This window comes from Protopterus annectens, chromosome 12.part0, assembly GCF_019279795.1.
Source record: "Protopterus annectens isolate FY-2018-M chromosome 12.part0, PAN1.0, whole genome shotgun sequence".
NCBI classification, from domain to species: Eukaryota; Metazoa; Chordata; order Ceratodontiformes; family Protopteridae; genus Protopterus; species Protopterus annectens.
The window spans coordinates 1,083,678,340-1,083,702,534 of NC_056746.1; the positions used below are offsets into that span (position 1 = coordinate 1,083,678,340).

At 39.2% G+C, this 24,195-nt stretch overlaps 1 protein-coding gene across 4 annotated transcripts in view; it reads right to left on the reverse strand.

Moving 5' to 3' along the window:
* Positions 1-24,195, reverse strand: part of LOC122816986 (CMP-N-acetylneuraminate-beta-galactosamide-alpha-2,3-sialyltransferase 2-like) — a 721,670-nt gene that overhangs the window by 300,825 nt on the left and 396,650 nt on the right. For all 4 annotated transcript variants that reach the window (XM_044090098.1, XM_044090099.1, XM_044090100.1 and 1 more), the window contains one exon: positions 6,203-6,396. In XM_044090098.1, coding sequence (XP_043946033.1) covers positions 6,203-6,396 — 194 coding nt within the window. The remainder of the gene's footprint in view (positions 1-6,202; positions 6,397-24,195) is intronic.

A 24,195-nucleotide genomic window follows, 5' to 3' on the forward strand; every position in this document is an offset into this window, starting at 1 on the left:
CCTAACCCTAACTCACCTATCCCACCCTAACCCTAAAGTCTGTCACTATCGCATACCCACCTCACCCGCGCCCTAACCCTAACTCTCCTAACCCACCCCCTAACCATAACGTCCACACAATTGCACACTTACCTGAACCTGACCCGTAACTTTCTACCACAGTGCTAAATATAGCAAAGCCACAGAAACAGCCCACCAAATTCTTTCCCTGGGAAAGAATTCGGTGTTCCGTGGCTTTGCAATAATCAGTTTTTGAACTTCACAATTCAAATATATGGTGTTTGAACTGCTGAAGTTTCGATGAACCGATGAACTGATAGGAACCCTATATATATATATATATATATATATATATATATATATATATATATATATATATATATATATAATTACGTTACTTGGCCAAAGTAGTGTTTGGTTGGTGTCATAATTTTGCCATTTAATGCTATTGGCTATTCTTGCTTAGTCAACTATAGCACTTGAATGATTATTTCATTTCAGCTATGTTTGTCCAACCAGGTTGTTAGCATATGTATGTATGTCAGGGAGTTGGGAAGTGACCACCCCCCCCCATATAAAACCATGTTTTAGTTTCTAGATTTGGTTTAAATTGTGTAATGATTTAAAATGGTTTTAACTAGTTACAGAACTTAGGGTGAAATGTACTTACCATCTTTTGCAGAAATCTGTGTAACTTTTTTAAGAACATTCTTAGACTTTTTTTTACAATGTGAAACTAAGAAGCAAGCTATATGAGATGCTACGTTTAGTAAAGGTGAAGGGTGATGTTTGGGAGCTGAAGTGCTTAGATTGTAGGGCATAGTATTAACTTTTGTATACAAAAAGTGTTAAAGGAAGAACTTTCAAGTGCTGGAGAAGACTATATTCAGCTATATTAGGAAGGTTAGAAGGTATTATTCTACTATTAGGAAGTCTATAAGAAACATCAGTTCTGTGCTTAAATCTCTAATAGTGCCCCCTTCTCTGTCCCCAAGGAAATTGTTTATATTTTTGTAAACAAATTGTCTTTGAACTTCACACTACCCCTCCCTCCATTCAGACCCTATTACCTTGCACACCTCCCCTTTCATTATCATGCTAGACCAATTCCTTTTAGCACTTTCCAAAGTTAAAAGTCCCCATTACAAATGCCTGATAATATCCTTTGATGCCTGCTGAGAAGTGCTATTTCCCTTTAAACAAAACCCTTTCAATCAGCTCTATAGTCTGATTCTGTTCACTGGTTACATCCCCATGGTGTGGAGAACATCTGTTTTAATACTGTTGTATAAAGGTGGTCCCTCTATTAGCCTTTGGAATTACCAACCTACTAGTTTCACTAGTATTATTTGTAGGGCTATGGAATATATTTTAGCTCAACTATTAAAGAACAATACAGGTGACCTTATATTCCTCAATACACATGAGACTTGACTTTGTAAAAGGCAGGCACTGCCTGTTCTACATAGCCGGGTTCTTTGAAAGGGTTACAGAGGCCATGGGTAAAGGGCATAAAGCACACACTGTCAATGTGGACCTTGCCAAGACCTTCAGCACTATTATTACCAAACTCTCCCAGCATTAACCCATACAGATTTTGCTGGATAGCTAGCTGGTGTTCTGATAGAACCCATGCCATTCAGGCCAGGGATATTTGCTCTACAAACAAAGATGTTACCTGTGGTATCTCACAGGGCTTTTTCCTGGATCACTAAAAAGTTTACTGATGATTACAAGTTGGTGGCACTTATCAATTTCCATTTTGATACTGAAATTAGTAAGCAGGGGCTGGGGCCAAACAAATGCTTAGTGTGTTAATCATGGTCTTACCCCAACTAATAAAGAATATACAAAGAAATGCAGCATTGTTTCCTTTTAAATCCAGCCTCATAACTACCTACCATATAGATAACATTCCAATGAAATCCATCAGTTATTAAGACTTAGGGTTCCCACACTGACAATAAACTTTCCTCTGGCCACCACATCTCTATAATTTCTAGAAAATCCTTCTGTCTTGCACAAATTGTCCTTCGTGTTATCTTCTCAAAAGTTTTAGAGTGGTATTCCATTTGTACGTGTGTGTTTTTGTAAATGTATGTATGTGGTAAGTGAAAGAGAGAGTGTAAGTGTGCGTGCGCACGAGCACATGCGTGTGTGTGTGTCTGTGTGTGTGTGAGTGTGACAGAGCATGTTGCAATGGGTAAGTTTACTTATGTGTGGGCTTCACTGATCATCACCATACTGCAGCAGGTACAGTGGCCACAGGGAAAACATCCCTTAAGTTGGTCCCCCATGAGAGTTGTTTGTATAGAATTACCCCTACATATCCAACCATGTTTGTAATGACTTTAAAATGAACCCAAATTCTTGCCTCTCCTGAAAGAGAAATGACATCTGTCATCCAAAATATCACATAGTTTGGCACCTGTAAGAGTATGTTCCAATGTCTATGGACACTGTTAAGTAGGACATCAGTATTCCTTCCATAGGTAGTAACTAGTCAGATAGTGGAATCCTTGTCCATAGTCTTATCCCTGTATCTTAAAAGATCCTGCCTGTCACGATTAGCCACCCAATGTCTGGCCTGATAAATATTCCCCATTTTGTAGCCCCTATTCCTGAATCTTGTGGTAAGATCTTCTTGATACACCTGATAAGTGGCATCATCTGAACATATTTGTTTCATATGCAAAAATTGTGATTATGAGATGTTTTTGCATATATGTGGAAGATGAAAGCTGGTAGAATGGAGAAGAGAGTTGTATTGGGGGTATTTACGGTACACTTCTGACATTAACGTATGATCATTATTCTTAGTGACTAAAACATCCAAAAAAGTGATCCTATTAATGTCATAATTAGCTGTAAATTGTATACCTCATTTGTTATCATTTAAATATCCAACAAACTCCATAAGATAGTCGGGGTCCGATCTCCATACTAACCAGCAATCATCCAAGTATCTTTTCCAAATATCGATCTCATCTAGATAGAGATTGTATGTATTGTCATAGATGAGCTGTTCCTCAATGTGGGCCATGAATACGTCAGCACATGTGGGAACAAAGGAAGCTCCCATGGCAGTGCCTTGTATTCGTAAATAGCATTTGTTCTGGTAATAGAACACATTCTTAGTTAGAACTTGTTCCACAAGGCAAATTAAGAAAGTGTTAAAACCCGGTTGGTATAATTCTGACTTATATAACCAGTATTCTAATGCTTCATCTAGGGTGCAAAGTAACCATCCTGGCTCAAGCTGCATCTCAGAAATAACTTTAAGGAATTCCCTAGTATCTTGGATACAGGCCCTAACCCATTTCAGAAGTGGTTTGAGATACTGTGTTAGAAACTGAGATAATGGTTCCGTGATAGAGCCCCTACCTGAAACTATAGGTCTACCAGGTGGATTTTCCAAATTATTATGTATTTTTGGTAGAAAGTATATATATTGACTGGAAGGGTCGGGCACCATAAGGTGATGTAGTGTGTTGTCCATGATGATTCCCTTGCTCTTGGCGGATGCCAAAAAATTATCAGTTTGTTTCTTGAAGCCAGGAGTTGGGTCCAATGTCATGTGAGTATAGTAATGACTGTCAGTTAACTGTCTCACCACTTCTGTGTTGTTTTGGGTCCAATCCTGCACAACTATTGCACCACCCTTGTCTGCAGATAATATTGCCAAATCATGATTTGTTTCTAGTTCATGGATAGCCTCCATTTTGATCTTTGAGAGATTGTTTGACTTGGCACAGAACTCCCTAAAGTAAAAATGCAGATCTCTGAGAATACAATTCTGAAACGTTAACACATTATGATGTATTGGTGGCATAAAATTGGATTTGTGGTATCTAAAACCATCCTGTGATTCAGGACTGAGTGCTGTCTGAAAAAATAATCTCAGGTTAAGTAATCTACAAAATGAGGTTATATCGTGTGCAAATGTATCTTCAGACACATAAAAGCCAGGTATAAAATTAAGACTTTTATTCAAAAATTTTTCTTGGGTGAGTGTCAAAGGGGTGGATGAAATATTCAGTATATTGTTATGATCTATTTCTGCACCATCAGTTTCAACAATCCTTCCATATTGTCCACCTTTGTGATGTTTCCTGCCCCCCACTCCTTTGCTTGCCCGTAAAGTGATCTGTGTATTGCTTCATTTAAAGGTGGGGGTATCTGAGGCGTGCTGTGCATCAGGCTCTAAACCTGATGAGGACTCCTCTCCAGAAGTATCATAGATGCCAAACTATGTGATATTTTGGATGACAGATGTCATTTCTCTTTCAGGAGAGGCAAGAATTTGGGTTCATTTTTAATTCATTACAAACATGGTTGGAGATGTAAGGGTGATTCTATACAAACAACTCTCGTGGGCGACCAACTTAAGGGATGTTTTCCCTGTGGTCACTGTACCCACTGCAGAAGGGTGATGAAGACATGCCAGTTCAGTAGTAAAAACACTGGCCAATTATTTGATATTTTCTTTTTTGCGAACTGCCTGCCAGGGTGATTTACTTGGCTCCCTGTACCTGTTATCATTTTATGTGGGACAAACATCCAGACCATTAAAATTCAGAATCTCTGAACATTTAAGTGACATCAGTCACAAGAAGCTCACAAATGCTTTATACAAGCATACTGAGGCACATAAGAATGCATCCTTTAACTTTACTGTAATAGACAGAATTATTGGAGAGAGAACAAATAAAACAGGTTGGCATCAGATTCGGAATAGTAAAGAAAAGAAATGGATTATCAAACTAGGGAGTTTGTTTTCACAAGGTCTTAATGAGTACCTTTAATTGGAATTGTTAATTAATTTACTAATTTGGAGCCTCACCTAGTGGTTACTTATAAAAAGGAGAACAAGTGTACATGTCTTTACTGCACTGAAGAAGACTTTGTAATTTTTACAGCCGAAACCGATCTGTTTTGTCTCTTTTTTACTATGCCTTTGAGCTAGTTTTTGTAATAAATTTCTCATGCTACTCCCTATGTTTTGTACTGCTATAAGTTCTTTTTGGAGCTGTGCAGTTGCCGTACTTGCAGGGGCTGCTTTATCCTTTATCTACGGATAATTTCTAATTTACCATATTGATTGGCATGTTATATAGTCTCCCAAACATTCAGTGAAACTATTGTCAACATTTTAATTTCACAGAAATGTCTACACTGCATTATTGAAATCCCATTCCCAGTAAACAAATTTTCTTAAAACATACCACATCTAGTACTGTGAGCAGAATCTCAGGATACACTTTGGGACAACTTCTGTACCTCTTGTTGTACTCACTACGTAAAATAACTTTGTCATCAGATGCTGGCTATGGTCACATTAATTGCACTACAAAGGTTTTTATAAACATGTGTAAAACATCATAATATTATAATCACTTATCCCATTCACAATCTCCAAAGCAATGCACCAGATTGTTTCTACACCTTCTACCTTTCCATTAACGACTTCCTTTACCTGAGTCATACGGAAGCTTTACATTGAGCAGTGATGGCAAAACACAGTCAGCTTTAACTCCACAGCTCTGATTTAGCTGTGCATTCATTTGGCAAGGACTCAAATACGAGATTATAGTCACAAAGTTGTGGTACAGTGCTAATTATGTGAGATAAGTTAAGGATGGCCTTTTATTTGTTCATTTATGTATTTATTGACATTTGTTTACTGGAAAAGTCCAGCAGGGTAATAAATACCCATTTTCAGTGGAAGCCCAGGGAGAAATGCTTTGTTTGTATATATATAAGTCCCCCCCACCCCAAAAAATGGGGAAGGGCAGGTACTGAAAGGTATAGATAGTCAGTATGATGAATGGTGTGTAAGACTGTGAAGTATTTGTCGATGTAGACAATACAGGTGAGGTGCATGGGCATAGCCATGATTTGGGTTTGAAGGCTAGAGAGATAAGGTTAAGATGTTGTCTAGAGTAGTGGGCAGAGGGGACAGCATCTATACTATGTAATGGAAGTAGAATAATGATACTTATTACTTCTAAAGGGCATGAGACCCTGTGGTGACATTTCCAAGTTTGTTGTGTTGGTGCACTCTAACTTCAAATTCTCTGTTTCACATCTTTTGATGTCCTAGGGATTAAGATGACGAAATGATATGCAGACTATTAATGGAGTTGTATCCTATAGAGTTATGTCTTCATATTTGATAACTTTGATAATCATGTCCACTTACCTCATAACAAAATCATGTGAATCAATTTTAGCCCCGTAACTGGAATATTTTAGGTTCCCAGAGTTCCCAACAATGGCGCACCTTCTACACTGAGTTTCATTCTTACTCTGGTATGGATCAGTATTTGGAACAACCTCAAACAGCTTTGTCATAATGGCATCCACATTGCTTTCTTTATGGAGTCCTTGTAAATTCTGGAAACAAAATGAAGAATTATTCAAGTAATACAAGAGGAACGATTTACCCTTTTGTCACAAAAAGACATGTGTAACCCAGTTTACTGGAAGACCAAACAAGTGTTTATCTGAAAACAATGTTAGTAACAACATCATTTAACACATTTCTCCATTTCTCTGAGTCTCACAAAACGAGAGCAGTGCACATAAGGTGAACAGCTGATTATTTCTAATTGCTCACATTTACAAAAATAAATACAAAAACCTGCATGAAAAGGGTCAGACTGTGATATCTAACCCAACCGACCAAAGGGAATGATGTCTTACAGGATCATTTTCAGTCAGGTAGTCTTTAACAATAAATCATAACACTTAAAGTTATAGCCACCTTTCATGACCTGTTTCTTCGCTGTATTTGTCCAAGAACTGGCTATCTTCCTTTTGAGCAACAAGTATAAGTCTCACACCAAGTCAGGTGGTTAGAGGCTCCTTCATTTATCCAAAGATTTTCTTCAACCACTTTGCCTAATTTTCTTATTACTGCTGTTGATTTTTTTAGCTATGATCATATTTTCTACTTGTGTAATTTCATATTTACAACCCTAGACTTCTTCAATAAGTCATCGAGAGATAAGATGGTTTCAAAATCAATAAGTAACTATGCTAGTGGTTGACAAATACTAGTAGAAGACCAATGCACACAGTGTTTGTTTGTTTGGGTGCAGATAAAAACATTTAAACTGGATGCTAAATAAAGATATGAAAGTCTTTGCATTTCAATTTAACATGAAAACAGAGTAATAGATTGAGCTGAAATGAAGGACATAATTCAGAACTAGGCTGAGTTTATTCATATAAGGAGGGAATGTAGGCACATTGTCTTTGAAAATGCCCAAAATGGCTACAAAAGTATCAATAGGATTCTCCAGTGATTCTAAGGCTGAAAAGAACAATGATGCAGAAAGCGCAGTGGGTGTCATAACTTTTATGAGCAAAATGGAAATGCTTTATTTTTATTTTTTTACTGACTGTTAATGGTTGCTCAAAGAAAAACATTTATTTCAGTTCCTCCTTACTCCAAAGCTTGTCCTGTTTTGGAGTTAGTCTATTTAAAGATGTGGGGTTGTAAAAGTGTATTGTGTTGGGGGGGGGGGTGCAAAGGACTTGACCCGACCTCTGTAAAACAGCTTTTTTGCAATACTGTTAAATCAATAACATGACTCAATGGTTTATATCATTCCTGCTGTGTGGCGTGTGGTAGTGCACTGTTCAGTTCTTGATCCTGAGAAAACCGTCACCTCCTTTTGTGTCTGTACGAGTACCTACCTCTGATATATTTATTTATGTATTTATTGACATTTGTTAACCGGGTTTGTCCAACTGGGCTTGTGGCCCATTTTCAGTGGAGACCTGAGGAGAAATGCTCCAGTAGTACATTTTAAACAAGTACAATTTTAAACAATATTGATATAATAGCAGTTATAGCAAAAAGATTCACATATGTTGGGTTACATGCATAAAGTTAAAGTTGCATTAAAAAGAAGCTAAGTAACAATTTTACATTGATATAGTTCAATAGGTCAACAATAAAAATTTTTTGTTTGTATAAAATTATGCAAGTACTAAGTATAGTCCTTTTGAGGGTACATAAAGGGAAGGAAGACTAGGTAGGGTCATGACAAGAGCAGGTTCTGGAATTGAGAAAATAAGCTTTTAGTTCATTTTTAAAGTGTGAGGTGCGGGAGACTGAAGTAAGTCAAGGGGAAGTTTGTTCCAAGCATGGGCAAATGAGTGTTTGTAGAGTAGTTTGTCTACTGACCTTTTTGGGTGGTAGATATCAAGTAATTGTTGGTTAGAAGTATGGAGGGTCTGGCATGGGATGTAGATGGAGACTAAGGAAGATAGAGATGGACAGAAGGAGGGTTTATAAAGAATAGAGTGTAGCATATGAAATTGATAAGATAGCAGGGAAGTTCAAGCCATTGAAGAGAGTTTAAAGAAATGTAGTGATGTGAGTTGTATGGGGAGTTAGTAATGAATCTGGCCATTTTATGGTAAGTCTGTTGGAGTATTTTTAGAGTGGAGGCCTGGATATTGGTAAGAACTGGGGCGGCATATAAGAGGGAAGGGAGGAGGAGTGCCTGGCCTAGGGTAAGTCTAGATTCAGGGGTTAGGAATTTTTTGTTCCGATATAGCAGTCCTAGTTTCTGTTTTTTTTTTTTTTTATATATTGGAGTATGTCTAGGTTGAACTTTAGTTCATCATCGATAATGACCCCTAGGAGTTTTGTGTGGGTGTCAGGTTGGATAGTTGTATTGTTAGAAGATGTAATAAAAAGGAGGTTTTGTGATGAGAAAGAGAACGGGAAAGGAAAAGTAGGAGTTTGGTCTTTTTGGGATTTAGGATGAATAGGTTGAGAGAGAGTCATTGTTCAGTGGATAGTAGGGCCTGTTGGGTCAGGGAATGTAGTTCAGGAATGTTATTTGAGATGGATATAAGTGTGGAGTTGATGGCATACCGAATAAGGGAGGATTCTTTGCATGAGGTGTAAAGATCATTGATGAAGATGTTAAACAAAAGGGATCCCAAGATGGAGCCTTGGGGAACACCAGTGGAGATGGGAAGGAAAGGTGAGGAGGATGAGAGCCATTTGACAGATTGTTCCCTGTCAGACAGGTAACTATTAAACCAGGCAAGTGTGGAGGGGGATAGGTGGGAGATTTGAGAGTTTGGATAGTAGTAGAGGATGAGAGACAGTATCGAAGACTTTGGAGAGATCTAGGAAGTGACAGGAAATGAGTTTAGTGTTATCTAGGGCCTCTGCAATGATATGAGTGAAGGAGAGGAGGGCAGTGGTGGTGCTGTGGTGAGGGCGAAATCCATGCTGTGTAGGGGTAAGTAAGTGGTGTGTGAGGAGGTGATCGAAAAGGTGTATGTGAATATATTTTTCTAATATCTTGGAGAGGGGGGACAGAATAGTAATGGGTCTGTAGTTTGAGGGGTCAGTGGAGTTTCCACCTTTATGAAGAGGGATAGTGAAGAAAGATTTCCAAAGGTGGGGACAGTTGATTTCAGAATAGATTGATTAATTAGTAGAGATACAGGATAGGCAATTGTGTCAGCAGCAAGTTTGAGGAATGTAGGAGATAGATTGTCAGTGGAAGGAGAGCAAGGTTTTAGCTTGAGTAGTAGAGATTTGATGTAAGTAATGGGAACTGGCTCAAAAGAAAACAAAGTTGTGTTAGTGGGACTTGGACGGGTGGGTGTCGAAGTAGAGTTTGACTTAGAGGTTACCAGATTTTGGATGGAAGAGAGAAAGTGTTTATTCAGGAGGGTAGCTGTTCCTGAGAGGAAGAGTTAGGGTATGGGGAGCTATTAGAGGGCTTTCCAGGATAGAGGATGCTGTTGAGAGTTGACTAAAATTTTTGAGGATTGGATTTGTTGTTAAGCTGAGCAGAGCTATAGTATAACTTTTTGTCATTAGTTGTATGTTTTTTTGCAAGGTTCCTCAGTTGCCTGTATTTTTGAAGAAAAGGTGGTTGTTTAGTTTTTAGTCCAGGTTTTCCAAGCACAATCTCTTTGTTTCATAAGGGACCTAGTCTCTTTGGAGAGCCAGGGAGCATGATTTGATTTTACTCTGATCTTCCTAGAGGGAGCTAAGGAGTTTAGAGTATTTATGAAGATGCTATTGAAAGTGCTTACAGAATCGTTTAGGGGGAGGTTTTGTAGGATGGACCAATCTATGTTGTGGAGAATGGAGTTAAATTGGGATGAATTGAAAGTCGATAGTTTTCGACAGTCTTTGTTAAGGTGGGGTTTAGGAATATGGAAGCAGTGTCTTAAGATGGTGGTAGGGAGATGATCACTGAGGGAGTCAGGTAAGGTGGTGAGATTGTGGTATTGGTGGGGGGAATTGGTAAGGATCCAGTCTATGATGGAGCTGGAAGTGGAATTTTTATGGAAGTGAGTGGAAGATGTTATAAGTTGGTGGAAGCCGTGTAGGTGGATACTGATTTGGGGAGTAAGTTGTGAGATTGGACCAATCAATGTTGACATCACCAAGGATAAGTGTCTCATATGGTATGTTGTGGGAGAACCAGGATAGGATGTTTTCAAGAATGGGCAGATTGTTACCAGGAGGAAGGTAGATAGAGGCAATTACAAGTTTTTTGTGGGGATTCAGATGGCAGTTAAGGATGATGATTTCAGCTGGGAGGAAGTCAGGACTTGGGAAAGGGTATGGTCAGAGGTTAAGGTTGTTTGAGTAGAGGATGGCCACGCCACCACCTTTTTACAGGTCTATCAGATTGGAAGATATTATAACCTGGTGGGAGTATTTCACTATTTGAGATTTGTGGCTTGAGCCAGGTTTCAGATAGGGAGAGGATGTGAGGGGTATTGAGAGCTATCCATGAGTGCAGCTCAGTGACTTTATTTGCTAGACTCTGAATATTCAATGAGTAAATAGTTAAGAATTTGAATGGAGATGATTGTTGTGACTGAGGTTGGTGAGTGTTAGAGGAGTAAGATGGGGGCAGTGTAGAGGTAGTTTTAGGGAGAGAAGAGGGGCCAGAGTTGTGTAATTTCATATTTACAACCCTAGACTTCTTCAATAAGTCATCGAGAGATAAGATGGTTTCAAAATCAATAAGTAACTATGCTAGTGGTTGACAAATACTAGTAGAAGACCAATGCACACAGTGTTTGTTTGTTTGGGTGCAGATAAAAACATTTAAACTGGATGCTAAATAAAGATATGAAAGTCTTTGCATTTCAATTTAACATGAAAACAGAGTAATAGATTGAGCTGAAATGAAGGACATAATTCAGAACTAGGCTGAGTTTATTCATATAAGGAGGGAATGTAGGCACATTGTCTTTGAAAATGCCAAAATGGCTACAAAAGTATCAATAGGATTCTCCAGTGATTCTAAGGCTGAAAAGAACAATGATGCAGAAAGCCCAGTGGGTGTCATAACTTTTATGAGCAAAATGGAAATGCTTTATTTTTATTTTTTTACTGACTGTTAATGGTTGCTCAAAGTAAACCATTTATTTCAGTTCCTCCTTACTCCAAAGCTTGTCCTGTTTTGGAGTTAGTCTATTTAAAGATGTGGGGTTGTAAAAGTGTATTGTGTTGGGGGGGGGGGTGCAAAGGACTTGACCCGACCTCTGTAAAACAGCTTTTTTGCAATACTGTTAAATCAATAACATGACTCAATGGTTTATATCATTCCTGCTGTGAGACGTGTGGTAGTGCACTGTTCAGTTCTTGATCCTGAGAAAACCGTCACCTTCTTTTGTGTCTGTACGAGTACCTACCTCTGATATATTTATTTATGTATTTATTGACATTTGTTAACCGGGTTTGTCCAACTGGGCTTGTGGCCCATTTTCAGTGGAGACCTGAGGAGAAATGCTCCAGTAGTACATTTTAAACAAGTACAATTTTAAACAATATTGATATAATAGCAGTTATAGCAAAAAGATTCACATATGCTGGGTTACATGCATAAAGTTAAAGTTGCATTAAAAAGAAGCTAAGTAACAATTTTACATTGATATAGTTCAATAGGTCAACAATAAAAATGTTTTGTTTGTATAAAATTATGCAAGTACTAAGTATAGTCCTTTTGAGGGTACATAAAGGGAAGGAAGACTAGGTAGGGTCATGACAAGAGCAGGTTCTGGAATTGAGAAAATAAGCTTTTAGTTCATTTTTAAAGTGTGAGGTGCGGGAGACTGAAGTAAGTCAAGGGGAAGTTTGTTCCAAGCATGGGCAAAGGAGTGTTTGTAGAGTAGTTTGTCTACTGACCTTTTTGGGTGGTAGATATCAAGTAATTGTTGGTTAGAAGTATGGAGGGTCTGGCATGGGATGTAGATGGAGACTAAGGAAGACAGAGATGGACAGAAGGAGGGTTTATAAAGAATAGAGTGTAGCATATGAAATTGATAAGATAGCAGGGAAGTTCAAGCCATTGAAGAGAGTTTAAAGAAATGTAGTGATGTGAGTTGTATGGGGAGTTAGTAATGAATCTGGCCATTTTATGGTAAGTCTGTTGGGAGTATTTTTAGAGTGGAGGCCTGGATATTGGTAAGAACTGGGGCGGCATATAAGAGGGAAGGGAGGAGGAGTGCCTGGCCCAGGGTAAGTCTAGATTCAGGGGTTAGGAATTTTTTGTTCCGATATAGCAGTCCTAGTTTCTGTTTTTTTTTTTTATATATATTGGAGTATGTCTAGGTTGAACTTTAGTTCATCATCAATAATGACCCCTAGGAGTTTTGTGTGGGTGTCAGGTTGGATAGTTGTATTGTTAGAAGATGTAATAAAAAGGAGGTTTTGTGATGAGAAAGAGAACGGGAAAGGAAAAGTAGGAGTTTGGTCTTTTTGGGATTTAGGATGAATAGGTTGAGAGAGAGTCATTGTTCAGTGGATAGTAGGGCCTGTTGGGTCAGGGAATGTAGTTCAGGAATGTTATTTGAGATGGATATAAGTGTGGAGTTGACGGCATACCGAATAAGGGAGGATTCTTTGCATGAGGTGTAAAGATCATTGGTGAAGATGTTAAACAAAAGGGGTCCCAAGATGGAGCCTTGGGGAACACCAGTGGAGATGGGAAGGAAAGGTGAGGAGGATGAGAGCCATTTGACAGATTGTTCCCTGTCAGACAGGTAACTATTAAACCAGGCAAGTGTGGAGGGGGATAGGTGGGAGATTTGAGAGTTTGGATAGTAGTAGAGGATGAGAGACAGTATCAAAGACTTTGGAGAGATCTAGGAAGAGACAGGAAATGAGTTTAGTGTTATCTAGGGCCTCTGCAATGATATGAGTGAAGGAGAGGAGGGCAGTGGTGGTGCTGTGGTGAGGACGAAATCCATGCTGTGTAGGGGTAAGTAAGTGGTGTGTGAGGAGGTGATCGAAAAGGTGTATGTGAATATATTTTTCTAATATCTTGGAGAGGGGGGACAGAATAGTAATGGGTCTGTAGTTTGAGGGGTCAGTGGAGTTTCCACCTTTATGAAGAGGGATAGTGAAGAAAGATTTCCAAAGGTGGGGACAGTTGATTCCAGAATAGATTGATTAATTAGTATAGATATAGGATAGGCAATTGTGTCAGCAGCAAGTTTGAGGAATGTAGGAGATAGATTGTCAGTGGAAGGAGAGCAAGGTTTTAGCTTGAGTAGTAGAGATTTGATGTAAGTAATGGGAACTGGCTCAAAAGAAAACAAAGTTGTGTTAGTGGGACTTGGACGGGTGGGTGTCGAAGTAGAGTTTGACTTAGAGGTTACCAGATTTTGGATGGAAGAGAGAAAGTGTTTATTCAGGAGGGTAGCTGTTCCTGAGAGGAAGAGTTAGGGTATGGGGAGCTATTAGAGGGCTTTCCAGGATAGAGGATGCTGTTGAGAGTTGACTAAAATTTTTGAGGATTGGATTTGTTGTTAAGCTGAGCAGAGCTATAGTATAACTTTTTGTCATTAGTTGTATGTTTTTTTGCAAGGTTCCTCAGTTGCCTGTATTTTTGAAGAAAAGGTGGTTGTTTAGTTTTTAGTCCAGGTTTTCCAAGCACAATCTCTTTGTTTCATAAGGGACCTAGTCTCTTTGGAGAGCCAAGGAGCATGATTTGATTTTACTCTGATCTTCCTAGAGGGAGCTAAGGAGTTTAGAGTATTTATGAAGATGCTATTGAAAGTGCTTACAGAATCGTTTAGGGGGAGGTTTTTTAGGATGGACCAATCTATGTTGTGGAGAATGGAGTTAAATTGGGATGAATTGAAAGTCGATAGTTTTCGACAGTCTTTGTTAAGGTGGGGTTTAGGAATATGGGAGTAGTGTCTTAAGATGGTGGTAGGGAGATGATCACTGAGGGAGTTAGGTAAGGTGGTGAGATTGTGGTATTGGTGGGGGGAATTGGTAAGGATCCAGTCTATGATGGAGCTGGAAGTGGAAATTTTATGGAAGCGAGTGGAAGATAAGTTGGTGGAAGCTGTGTAGGTGGATACTGATTTGGGGAGTAAGTTGTGAGATTGGACCAATCAATGTTGACATCACCAAGGATAAGTGTCTCATATGGTATGTTGTGGGAGAACCAGGATAGTATGTTTTCAAGAATGGGCAGATTGTTACCAGGAGGAAGGTAGATAGAGGCAATTACAAGTTTTTTGTGGGGATTCAGATGGCAGTTAAGGATGATGATTTCAGCTGGGAGGAAGTCAGGACTTGGGAAAGGGTATGGTCAGAGGTTAAGGTTGTTTGAGTAGAGGATGGCCACGCCACCACCTTTTTACAGGTCTATCAGATTGGAAGATATTATAACCTGGTGGGAGTATTTCACTATTTGAGATTTGTGGCTTGAGCCAGGTTTCAGATAGGGAGAGGATGTGAGGGGTATTGAGAGCTATCCATGAGTGCAGCTCAGTGACTTTATTTGCTAGACTCTGAATATTCAATGAGTAAATAGTTAAGAATTTGAATGGAGATGATTGTTGTGACTGAGGTTGGTGAGTGTTAGAGGAGTAAGATGGGGGCAGTGTAGAGGTAGTTTTAGGGAGAGAAGAGGGGCCAGAGTTGGGATGGATGTCTCCAGAACAAAGTAGGATTTTAGTGAGGAGAGACTGTGTAGTAGATGCTAGATGGAGTTTGTATAGTTTTGATTTAGCTTTGTGGGAAGGTTTAAAAACCTGTATTATTGATAGTTTATATAGATATGAATATGTATACTTCATATGCAGAGCATAGTAACAGAAATACATATCATAAGGGATCCAGACTGTTCCGTATTGAAGTAGTCTTTTGAAGTAACACTTAACAAGCCTATCATAAATCATGTCAGTTTCCATGTCTCCCATTTATTTTACACCTTTGTTTGATTGTAACTGTTATCGAACAAGATTCTGTTAACAACTTTAGAGGAAATAGGACCTGTAGTGGCTACTAAAAAACAGCTCAAGAAATACATGGAGTTTTTATACTCAGTATTTATACTCTGATCATGAAGATGATTCATCATTGTTTAATGCTTCTACTACAGGGATTTCTTTATTAAAAATATATTGTCTAGAAATGGTCAGCTCACACAGTCTAGTTGCAGAATTCTATCCATGTTTACTATTTTTCAGTATATACTGACACATAACTCTTTATACTTAGAAACAAAGGCTACAGTTCACCGTTTTGCAGATTTAGTGCAGAAAGATTCTACTGGAAGGTCATATTTGTATTCTCACTTAGAAATTGACTCTTCCTATATACTCTTATCCTCAACAAACACAGCTGGCACATTGCTACCTCTGGAAAAAAGAATACTCCACTAATACACTTGCAAAGGAAGAAAAAAAAAAAAAAAGAAACAAGATTTGCCAATTTAAAGATGTAATTTTTGTCAAGCATGTACTAAAAACATATTCCCTATTATATGAGCAAAGACGCGTTCTTTCGAATGCGTCTTGATCGAACTTGAAAGCACAAAATGGCATATAAGCAAATTCTTTCCCTGGGAAAGAAATCACTTGGCTACCTTCGTTAGTTTGCCATTTTCATCACTGTAGTGCGATCTCGGAGTTGGTATATTTAAGTAGGGAGGGTGTGGGGGGGGCAAAGCCCCCCCACTTTATGTAATGTTTTAAAGTTTTTTTTTCCTTTTTTGGAACAGCAATTTTTTTCCCTGGGAAGCTTCTAAGAATGCAATTTCTGGATTGTTTTAAAAAATTAAGTGTTGTATGTTTTTTTCCTGACTCCCCTGCCTGTCAATGTTCAAGCTCCACCATTGTTCATTTCTTCCCTTTCGTTAGGGCAAGAGCAATTTGTGGCATGGCTATCATCTAGGCAAGCATGAGAAGTGCTTCTTCTTTGATCTAAACCCTGACCCAGGTGGCTTCCATGGACATCTGTGCCTCCTTAGGGTGCATCATAAGGTCTACACCAATGTGTGCTTGACATGAGGGCTACTACCAATGGCTTGGGATAACTAAGTTCCGTTCCCCCAGTTCTACAGCTACTGGTTGCATTAAATCTCCAAAGGAGAGGTAATCTCTGAGACACATATCTGTCTTCTCTCTAGCATGCTTTTTGTTTGAGTCACTGACTAGGTTTAGATCACTAGATTGGGTGACCCTCATGCTGTTTGTCTTTCAGATGTGTAGCAGCTCCATCAGGACTGGATTTGTGAGTGCCTTGAAGGTTAGGCATAGATCACCCTTTCGTAGTTAGTAGGAGTGAGAGAGACAAACAGAGAGAGAGGCAGAGAAAGAGAGAAAGGTTGGGGAGGTTTGATAAAGAGGATTTTGATTACTGTCATGGAGACAGGCTCTAAGGAGACAGTGTATGGTTTGCGGCTGGGTAATGGGAGGTACAGAAGGGATGTGATGTGAAAGGTGGTGAAAGAAGAGAGGAGAGAAAAATCACGGTAGTATACTAGGAGATGTTGAAGAGGAATAGTAGGGCATAATAATAATAATAATAATAATAATAATAATAATAATAAGGGGCAATGCCTGGAGTAGAGTAGGAAGTGATTAAGGAAAGGGGAGAGGAAAATGGTTTAGGGAGAAAGGATGATAGAAACACAGGCTGTAGATTAAATATAATATGATATGATTATAATATATAATATAATATAATATAATATAATATAATATAATATATTACTATAATGTCCTTCGATAAGGTGAGGAATAGCAAAGCTTAGACTACACTGTGTAGATGGATAGGAATTTTGCCTAACCAGGAGGTGAACATGAACACAGACGTGTTCATTAGTTGTTGTTTTAACAGAGACTTGAAAGATTTTGCCTTAAGTATTTGTTAAACAGGAAGGAGGATGGGATTCTAGATTTCAGCAGGAGGAATAGACAGAGTTACCAGCAAAGATGTTTGGTTTAGCTATTAGTAGTAGTTTTTTATCAACTGAGTGAAGAAGGCTGTTTGGTGAGTAGTGTTGAAGGATGTGAATTAGGCTAGGTTATTTTTCAGGTTTGTGAACAAGGTTATATTCTAGCCAGTATATCTGATTTACATTTATTCAGTGGTGAGATTTGTATGTCATATTAGCAACAAAGTTGTCAGTTCTGCTTCACTGGCTAGAGCAGATAGTCCCTGGAGTTGTGTGAGTATGAGGTGAAATAAAAACAGAGTACAAAGGATCAGTCCCGATAAAATTACTTTAACTAGCAGATCTAGGAGACTCTCTCTTTTACCCTCCCTGTGGGAGGAATAAAGATCTTGTTGAAGTTTCAAGTAGTTTATTCATTTAAGTAGGTAGATGGATGAGTGCTCTGGTTCTAATACATTACATTCAGCAGGTGAGTTATTTAAAGGCAGTTACAAACATTGGTGGGTGATTCCAGGGGAGCTGACTGCAGGAAAATCTGTGAGACTGGAAAAAACGAGGATGCAATCCCAAATCTTAGAGGTTAGCTCCTTGCTTGAATATTCCTGATAGACCCATGAAGGTTTACCAGCTCAGCAGCCTGTAGAACCTCATTCTTAGTTAAAATGTTTTTATTTTTAACAAACAAAACATGACAACACACCATGAGCTACCACTATAGAACTATATTTAAGAAAACACTTTCACCTGAGCTTCATCACGCCCCTCTAATAGAGTGGTTTGTAGAGTGGTTTACAGTTTGATCACTGAAAATGTCTGCTTTTATGAGGCTATCCCTCCCTAGACTTTATTAGTCTGCTTTTTATCACATGTAATATGAGAGGCTGTGTCTGCCTTTGTGGGGCTCATATTCCTTGAAGCAAATTATGAAAACTTTTATTACACAACTTTTTCCAGGTTGACGTGTCCTTATCAATGCTTGTAACACATGTAATATGAGAGACCTTGCCCACTTTAACTGGGCTGATATCACCTGAAATACATTATGAAAGACTAATCTTCTCTTGTTTGGCAAAAAAGATTACAGTGCTTGCTTATAAGAGGCTTACAGACATGATTATTGTGAGCAGTCTCCATTCTTCTTCCTGATAAAGACTGACCTCTTTATATATGCAGGGGAGGTAGTCACTTAGAGCCATACTATGTGACCCCCATTTTTGGACAATATATGCATCCAGAGAAGTAGCTTACAGTGGAAACAAGTCACAGCATTCATTTTTTCAGAGCTCAGGGATGAGCACAAGTAGGAGGAAAAATGTAAGCAAACTGTGAGACTTCAGAACCTTTTACAAAGGCTTTTTGTGCTCATAGAATAAAAATCTTCCATATGATGAACTGCAGAGTATATAAAATAAAAATAAGTATCTCAGATCTTTTTTGAGCATATGCAACCTGTGCCTCTGGTGTAAGGAATACAGCAGTGTGGAGTGGGGTCCTGGGATAACAGTTTTCACTGTACTGCAAATAACAGAAATTGTGTTAAATGCAGGCCATGTGGATAGAATATCTATACCTGGTTTCTGCAGGGTATTCATAGTGAGAGGGAGAATGCCCCTGGTCTCAGACCAATGCTGTATGGTGTTCCTGTCTGGGGTCTTCAATATCAAGTCTCTTCATGGGTCTGGCACTTAGTGAAGGCTCCGCTGTTCAGATTCTTCCTCTCTTTAGGTTCCAGGTGGTGAAGTCAGGGCTCTTCTGTACAAATTCTTCCTTTCTTCATGTTCCATCTGGCGAAGTCAGTGCAAAAGAGGGTTAGATAGCTTGTCCCTGGCTAGATAAAGGGCTGGAAATTAGGCGGGATCAGATGGAAGTGCAGTTAGCCAATCTCTTGAAAGAAGGTGTGGTGCCATGGGGCCCAGGGTGAGGTTAGATAATATAAGAGGTTGATATAATAAGTATGGGTATAGGCTGTCAATTAAATTAGGAGGCTAGTGTGTGGTCCACTTTTCTCACACCTAACAACCAAAGAAAAGCCTAAGTCCCAAATGAGTAGTAAAAAAACATTTTCAAATAACAAAACGTTGCTGTTTATGTTTGTACACATAACTCTGTTTTATGCTCTGAAAAAGATAAACTTATTAAAGGCAACTACGGGAAAACATTTTAAAAAATATATATTTTTTAACTTTTCTTTAAGTTTGGCTCATCACAAACCTGTATGTACCAGATAGAAGTAGTCACTAGTAATTTTATTCAGTTTGTAACCCTGACTGACCTCCTGGGGCAGACATCCTGATGAGAGTTTGTTGTCTTCTAAACAAAAATCTTCCCCATGATACACTGTGAGTCCACTGTTTCTGAGAATACAGTGCCCTTAGCTGGGCTGTTACATAAGAGTACCATTCACTTAGGATGGAGGAAGAGAGAACATCAGCTAATTTTGACAGTCCTTAGTAAAATTATTATTTACTGTCACACATTGTCTTTTACAAATGTGTTACCTGCTGATGTGTTACACATTCTCTGAAAAAAGCTTCCAGCTTCAATGGGACCGGACGGTGTCCCAGGCTTTGTCTTGCAAGAGCTCCAAAATGAACTAACCCCTCACCTAAACACACTGTTCAAACTCAGCCTCTCTACAGGCTACGTACCCACAGAGTGGCACACAGCAACAGTAATCCCGCTCCACAAAGGTGGAGCCACAGTGGACCCCGGGAACTATCACCCTATAAGATTAATATTGGCATCTTGTTTCCTGTGTGCTTTATCACAGTCCAACTGGGTCCAAACACACTATAAATCTACCCCTACTCCTTCATAATTAGGGACTTGCCTAATAATTTGGGCTATCAAGCCCTAAAATTTAAGCCATCTCTAGCATTGTGAATCTAGCTAACTAGAGAGATCGGCTTACCTGATAAAGAAAGATACGGTAATCTGCTTAAAGGACTTGGCGTACTCTATAACTGTAAGCTGTGCTGCATAAATTCACACGTAAAGTATAATACTGTGTGCAGTATTTTAAGCGGCTTACGCTGTCAAACTAGATACATACTGTGTGAATCTAACACTAAGTGACATTGGCCATTGAGAAATCCACCTACTAAACAGTGCTTTTAAATTTAAGAAGCATATGCCATTTTAAAGCTACATACCAGAAACAAGCTAGCCCTAGCAACAGTGTTAGCCCCAGTCCACTCGCCCTCGCTTTGCGAGGGCTCTCTTCGTGCCCCGCCCTGCCCCCATATCTCACCTGCTCCCAGTATAGTTACATTTATTTACATCAAACTCCTCTCTCTTTCCTTCCTACCCAGTCACAACTTCCAGGCCACTGACTCTATCTTCCTGCTTAACAACCCACCCCACCCTTTACTTACTCTGATTCCTCACTTTACTGTTTCCTATACAGCAGCTTCACTAATTATACAGTCCACTACCTCTCGCTTACTAATAAATTAACTTAATTTAATCTTTAATCTAAACTTTAATCCAAACTCAATTTACTTTTATTAAGAATGACTCCTCCACTTCCACTGACTTTCCTCATCTCCTGTATAAGCATTCCTCTTCTAACTGTCTTCAATGCCACCTCCTACTCCTCTTACAAACTACCCCCTCCTTCCCCCTTAACTCTTCTACTCTCCCCCATCCTCACCCCATCACGTCTCACTTTCACAACATATCCCCCTCTCTAGTTCAACCTAACCCACTTCACTATTTTAAACTAAAACTCCTACCCTCTTCAATAAAGCTCCATACACCCAAAGTGAAATTGTTCTTCCTACTAACTACAAGTTGCACACCAAAAGTCCTGCTCCTTCCTTCCTCTAATTGGCTTGCCCTAGCAGGAGACATTCACCCCAACCCCGGACCCAAGACTAGTACCAATCTCGCTTCCTCTACCACTCCAAATAGTACCAACCACAAATACCTCAAGCTAATTACCATTAACACCCAGAGTGTAAAAAACAAAATATCACTCTTCCATGCTTGGCTAAATCAAACTCTACCAGATATAGTAGCTGTCTCAGAGACATGGCTAAAACCCCACATTACTGACTCCGAGATTCTACCCCCTGGCTTTCAAGTAGTCAGATGTGACCACCAAAACAAAAAAGGAGGAGGAGTAGCCTTAATCTATAATAGCCTACTGAACCTCTGTCCTTGCCAGAACCCTATTCCACAGTTCGACAATGCTGAACTAGTCATAGGAATTCTCAAAATGAATAATTATAAAAAGTATTTGTATCATGGCCATCTATATCCCCCCAGGAAATAATAACACCACTCTCGAAAACATTATTTTATGGGCCTCAACTAACATTAAACTTGAGACATACACATTAGGTGACATGAACATTGACTGGAACAGAATCAATAACAACAATCCCTCCCTATCTATTAATCTTTTTAATTTCACTCAGCTAACAAACTGCATTACCAGACCTAATAGAAACAACCCCCAGGATCCACTCTGGATTGGATGTTAGTCTCCCACCTAATAAGATCTCTCACTCTGGTATATTACCAGACACCATGAGTGACCATCTCCCAGCCTTCATTTACCGAGCTACCCACTCTTCCCCTCACCAATGCCAATATACCCACACTCATAATCTTACAAACTTCAATCCTTCTATATTCTCTGAAACACTTCAACTAACAAATTGGGACAACCTGAAAACTCTTCAACTCGATAAGGCCTTAGACTTCTTCAACACAATCTTCCTAGGCATTCTAAACACCCAAGCACCACCTAGAACAAAACAAATAAAATTCAATTATGACCCATGGCTAACAAGGACACCAAAGCAGTTATGCTACAAAGAGACAAGACTTGGAAACTTTACAACAAAAATAAACACCCCGCTACCCTTCTTAAATATAAGCAACTCTGCAATCTAACCATAAAGCTTATTACAAAAGATAAAAAGATGTTATTAGACTAAGCTACAGTTGACTCACTCCAAAAATCCCAAACAATTCTGGAACTCCATCAACTCTCTTTTGCACCCAGGTACCAAAACTAATCCCTGACCTGACAACAATAAAATTGACACAGAAATTGCCACCCTTTTTAAGTCCTTCTTTACCAACTCTATAGATGAACTTACTAAGACCTTCCCCAACCACATCTCCTCCCCTTCGCTCAATCCCACCTCCCCTTTCACTCCTCTACCCTCTACTCCCAATCCTCTCCCCACTTTTTCTCTAAAACCCATCTCAATCTCCTACATCAAAACGCCCTCTCCAGACTTAAACCTTGCTCTAATGCCCCCGACAATATTCCCTCACTCTTTCCAAAGCTTGTCGCATATGGTATCACCATCCCCATCAGCATTCTCATCAATAGATCCATACAGGAATCTTATGTCTCCAAATTGTGGAGTGCTGCCTTTATCCTGCCCCTCCACAAAGGAGGCAAAAATAACAGCATCTCTAACTTCCAACCAATAGCAATTCTTTCCCCAGTCTCAAAAATCCTTGAAAAATGCATTCACCTGCAACTCTGGAGAAATTGTTTCCACTGTCCTTCTAGATCTATCCAAGGCATTTGACACTGTCTCCCATACCCACCTTCTGAATAACCTTTCTAACCTCAATCTCTCTCAAAACTCCCTTACCTGGTTTGATAGTTATGTCTCTGACAGATCCCAGGCTGTTAAATCGCAAACTGGTACCTCAACCTTCTTACCTATCCCAACCGGGGTTCCCCATGGGGTCCATACTTGGACCAATGCTCTTTAATGTATTTATCAATGATTTTCACACTGCGATGCCAAACACTAAAATAGTGCAATATGCGGACGACTCCACTTTAGTCTGCTCTGCTCTCAGCTGTCCTGAGCTTCAGGCAAAAACCCAATTGGCCTTTCCAACTACTGAGAACTGGATGCTTCAAAACCATCTCTCCCTTAATGCCAATAAATCCAAAATCCTTCTTTTCTCTCCCTCAGAAACCCCCCCACTTGACAAGCAATCCTTCAATATCATCAGCCATGCCAACTCCACTATAGAAGTCGCCCCCTTTGCTTAACTTCTTGGGGTTATCATTGATGAACACCTGAAATTCAATACACATGTCCAACTAAATATTAAGAAGCTTGGTATGCTATACAGAAATGCTCACTTTCTCTCTCCATCAACAAGGCAAACTCTCGCCTATACCTACTTACTACCATCACTATTGTACAGTGCCCTGCTGCTAACCAATCTTTCTACTACCATCTCCTCAAAACTAGAAATCTGTTACAACAAAATCACTAAATTCGCTACCAAATCTAAACACTCCACCCACCATTGCACCTCTCTCCACATGCTAAATTGGCTAGAGCTTCCTATCCACCTTGACTACCTTCAACTTACTACAGCCCACAAACTAATCTTTAAACCTACTGCATGCCCTGCTCTAACTAATATCTTACCATTCTACACTCCGCTCAGACCCCTAAGATCTGCCCAACAAAATCTACTTTCTGTATATAAACCAAAATGTCCCCCTGGCCAGTTTCTCCTATCCCACTCATTAGCCAAAAAATGGAACTCTCTTCCATCCCTGCTAAGAATCACTACAAACTTTGAACACTTCAAATCCCAGCTCCATTCCCACCTCTCCCAAATCTGGAAATGCAATTGCACTCTTCCAACCTAATTCCTTTTACTGTCACTCTTACATGTTCTTCCTCATGTACCTCTCCTCTTGCTGCTTTTTCTACAGCTGCCCCACTCTGCATCTAACGTATAATAAGTCTAAAACCTTGAATGATTATCATGTAAATACTGTATACAGCTTTCTATCACTACTCTCTGTAAATCGCTTACCATGCTAATGACTCTCTAACTATGTATGTATCCTATGAACTGTGCTCACATTTTTTCCTTTTCCTTTTCTTCTCCTTTGCACCCTTAAATTTTGTTACACCTTATTATAAACTAAACATTTGTTTTCAAAATGTATAATTCTATGTATAACTGTATAAATGTAAAATTC